Raw genomic sequence first — 4,433 nt, forward strand, 5'->3', positions numbered from 1 at the left:
TTATTGAGCACTTCTGTAACATTGAGCACTTCAACATCCAAATGCGCAAACAAAAATCAACTCGTCGGGGAGAAGGGTCTTTCTGTATGGACATTCACGCTGAATGATTGTATCTATTTTCGTCTCAATGCCGAATTCTGTACCGGCACCCGAGTCAAAACTTTCCACTCCACTTGAACAAAGGTCTCTCTGAGAGTACTGTGTATAGCGCAACATTCAAGAATATTGCAAGGGAAGGCCCTCTTCGTAAGTCTCTTGAATAGTGTAGAACCCAATCTTGTGAGAGTGCGTCTGCTATAACTATGTTTTAATGTGCCTGATTTTTGTCCTCAGATTCAGAATGCCTCTTGTCACGATACAAACAAACGCCAAATCTGTCCCCAAGGACTACCAGTCCAGAGTTTTTGAATTCTTCAAGGAGCTTTTCATCACCCCTGTGAGTAACTTCAGCACCTTAAACTTAAAGCTACTGACTTCTCTGTTGTTTCTTTACTGCTCTTTAGGAGTCTCAGTAATCGTGTGTCTGAAGCGTATGTAGGGTTAAAATCGTGCAGTCTCGTTTAGTTAACTTTCGGAATTAAATTATGTCCCCAAGCAAGATTTCACTATAACATTCTGATCAAAAGGCGCCGCAGTACATATAGTTTGTTATCAAAAGATAGAAATCTGTGGGCGCTCAATGTTACGCGATTTTTCGGTAAAAGAAAATGAGGAAGGAGGAAGAGATCAATTCGAATTATTCTTAATTAAAGTTATGTTGTCCGTATCTGGTAACAAGAAAACTGTTAAGAAGCATCCATTTATTTATATATTTTTTCAACTGTTCTACTATTTATTTATTTATTTATTTATTTATTTATTTATTTATTTATTTATTTATTTATTTATTTATTTATTTTTTGTATTTCTCACAGAACCTTGGCATCACCATTGAAACTGGCAAGGACATGACCTTCGGAGGTAGTTCGGACCCTACAGTGACCATCTCTATCCTGGCTGTAGCACGATTCCACCCAGACACCAACCCAAGACTACACAAAGCCATTGCAGAATTCTTCAGTACCACTTTGAACATCCCCGTAGAAAAGTAAGTCTATTTTGTTTTTAGTTCCATGTTTGTGGAGACCACAGATGATTTCTAGATACTGATACTTTTCCAAGTTTTCAGTAATGCGGTGGAAACATGGACCGCTTTTACTCCTTCACCTTCTTTCCTGCTTTCTAACCATGTTCAGTCGTTTGCTTTCTTTTCCACTTTCTGACTCCCCCCCCCCACTTCCCCAAAACCGCCTTTGCCTCCTCATCTGGGCTCATGACTCTTTCCGCAGACTTTCTACTGCTATTCTTTAGGTCCTTGCTGCTGTCTTTCAGCCACACCCCTCATCTTAGGATAGATAAGATCTAATACCTAGCTTTCTCGGATAAAAGCAAAAAAAATGTCGAAGTCCCGCGTGCTAGTTGCGCACGTTACAGATCCTTTGATGGTCCTAAAATCGATGAGAGTAGATTTCGCCGCCTCCCAGGCAAAATTCGAAGTTGATTCCTACCAAACTGAAAATTCTTAATGTGTCCCGTGCGTTCATAATCATATGACCTTTAGCAGTTGCGAGCGCCGCAAAACACCTGCAAAAATACTTAAAGACAATCCCTTTAGGAAAATAATAGATTCCTTGACTTTAGAAAACCTTCCGGCTATATACGAATATGACCTTTGAACTGCGGGGTGTTTGGCAAGTTTATACCCAGATGTATTACGATATCAGAATGAGTATTATTTATATTTAAAAAGTCTTCTGATACGGAATGTTTAAGTTGGACCTTTGACATGAGCACTTCGTAAACATCTGTCTGGAGTAGGCTGTTAAACCCTACTCTTGAAAAGCGTGGTTTGTCACTACATGACATACCTTCTTTATGTGATAATTCTTCTTCCGTTAAATAATGCCGAAAATATTTTATTTTCCTCGACGTAAAGGACCTGAGTTCGATTCCCTAGCGGGGACAAATTTTCATCTAGCATCTCTGTCGTTCTGCAGGAAAATTGTTCCATCCTTCTCAGCCCAGGTTGGCTCTGACAGGCATGGTCTGCAGCCCGCCTTCTAAATGCCTAAATTGTGTCGGGGAAAGGGGGAAGGGTGTAATTAATTCATCGACATATTATTTCTTTTTAAAATCGCAGCCCTTGAGGCGTTTTGATTCCGTAGGTACCAATCATGTAGAACGTGTTTCTTCGATTCCGAGAAATAGCCGGGGCTTTTTTGTCACTCTTTGGAATTCCCCTTGAGCGATTATAAGTCTCTATGCCCAGTTTCCCATCAACGTAAACATCTGAGAGGTGGTTTCAGAATGTTTCACTATTTTCCTAGAATAGTTAATCTTGACCAGGATCCTGCATAATATGGAGACCGCCTTACTCTGTTTTCACAGAATGTTGTCTTCGTCAAAGTGGGCGTACAACTTCAGGAAAAGTGACAAAGCGTGGCATTTGTTGCATAATATTGTTGTTCTTCTATAGCTCGAGATGAACTAATGGATTTTTTACGTTCCTTCACCCCCACCCCCACCCCAACCCTGCCTATTTTACAGAACTGTTGTCGTTTTACAAAGAACTGCCCCCGTCAATGTGAGCTTCAACGCCAAGCCGCTGCCCGACTTCCTGGCCAGAGACAGAGACATCGAGTTCTGGCAGGGATAGACAAGAAGGCTCCACCAAGTCTACCAAGGGAGAGAAATAAAACAGCTGGATGATATTTTGACACCACAAGAATCCTTGCATTGAGAGATAGAGTAACAGGACGTCACCAAAAATGTCTAATTTATTTATGTTCCTCGACTTCAAGCGATATTGTAATTGCCTTGAAGATGTAATAAATACGCATGTAAGAACCGTCACCGAAGCCGAAACGACACCGAAGCCGAAACGACACCGAGAAGGAACGTTTCCTGAAAGAGGAAACTTCTTCATTTGGAATCCATATACATGTACATGAAACGGCAATGAAGCTACATCCTTTTACGCTGTGGCCTTGTAGGGGTTTGATTCATCTCGGTGTCGTTTCGTATCATTGTATTTTTTTTAAGATATATTCTGTAAAGCCATTTTATAATGTTAATTCCATAGCAGAAAAGACGGCTTAATTTCTCGAGCTGAACTCTTCCGGAACTCAAGCTTGAAGGAGCGATTTTAAACTTTATTGAAGTGTGCGTGTGTGTGGGGGGGGGGGGTCTTTTTACAAGGAAGGTTTAGACAACCCAAACAAAGCTACTTTTGCTTTTTTCAGTTCAAGCTATATCGCACAATATAGCTATGTGATGGTAACCTCCCAAAAATACATTCAGTCCTTCAGAACGACTCCCTTGTATGGCAAACGTGTTTAGTGTACATAATCCTTCTTGAAATTCTGCTTCAAGACGTAATGATATCTGTTTTATATATTACGTTTTTCTCGTATGATTGAAGCAAACGTCGCACAGAGATTCCGATTCCAAACCGGCGAAAGCAGATAATTTATTATGCTTTTTCTGGAAAAAGGAGATGGGGGAAATTTATTCATTGTGATTATGTTCTCAAATCAAAATTTTGAATATTGTTAAGTTATTCCAAAACTGCTGTGAACAAATTGATATATTTGTGCGTTTAAAGCGAGAACACCCGACTATGGCTCAAATACATGAAGCGTATCGTTGATTTCGAACCTTTTTTTGCGTATGCTTTATCACTGGTAAGAGAACTTGCTAAATAGTTGGTGTTGATGTACTTGTGCAAAGTTATGAAAGAAATCAAAAACTTTCAAAAAATGGAAACAGGATTATGAATGCAAAAATGCTTGTTCTGCCAACAACATACGGCTGGCTATGGAAAATGAAATGGCTAGGAGAAGACATTGCACTTGTGATAATGCTTTTCTGATATACTTTGTACAATAAAATATTATGTTGTTTTTTAAATTCGTCAACGTCTTTCGTTATTTCCTTCTGTAGTTGGTAAGAGTAACAACACTATGAAGTTACTTAAGAAGCGGGACCTTCTAATTTAAAGTTCGTCTCCAATAGAACTTAACCAGTTTTGTTGAGAGTCTTGAAAACTACCCAAATCAACCCAGGTTAAAAAACGCTCAGTCTGGGACTCGAACAATGATCATCCGCTCTGTAGTCCAGCATGACATGCTTTACTCTCTCAAATGTACGCAGAGTTATAAAAACACAGAATGAAGGGACTGCCTTCAGTGCTCCTTTAATTGTTCCTGTCCTTAACGGTCACTGGTCTTGAACCTGGAATCCTTTTCCTCCTGGATCTGCGTGGTCACCTTAAAGACGTCCATAAAGGTTGAATACAGATTCACCGCTAAAAGAAAACGTTCACCTATCATAAATAGAAGTCGAGGTATTTGTGATTGAAGGAGGTGGGGTCGTCTGGTGTCAGAGGTAAAAGT

The 4,433-nt window shown here is 39.9% G+C and overlaps 1 protein-coding gene across 1 annotated transcript; it reads left to right on the plus strand.

The window, feature by feature from the left end:
- Window positions 1-333: 333 nt before the first annotated feature.
- Window positions 334-3,950, plus strand: LOC101854828 (the record flags this gene model as incomplete). The annotated part of the gene is given in 3 exon segments (XM_005109277.2): window positions 334-436; window positions 915-1,087; window positions 2,587-3,950. Coding segments are annotated over 3 exon segments (378 nt in total). The 3' UTR covers window positions 2,696-3,950.
- Between the last annotated feature and the right edge of the window lie 483 nt (window positions 3,951-4,433).

The sequence above is a fragment of the Aplysia californica genome, unplaced genomic scaffold (genome assembly GCF_000002075.1).
Source record: "Aplysia californica isolate F4 #8 unplaced genomic scaffold, AplCal3.0 scaffold00761, whole genome shotgun sequence".
In the NCBI taxonomy this organism is placed as follows: Eukaryota; Metazoa; Mollusca; class Gastropoda; order Aplysiida; family Aplysiidae; genus Aplysia; species Aplysia californica.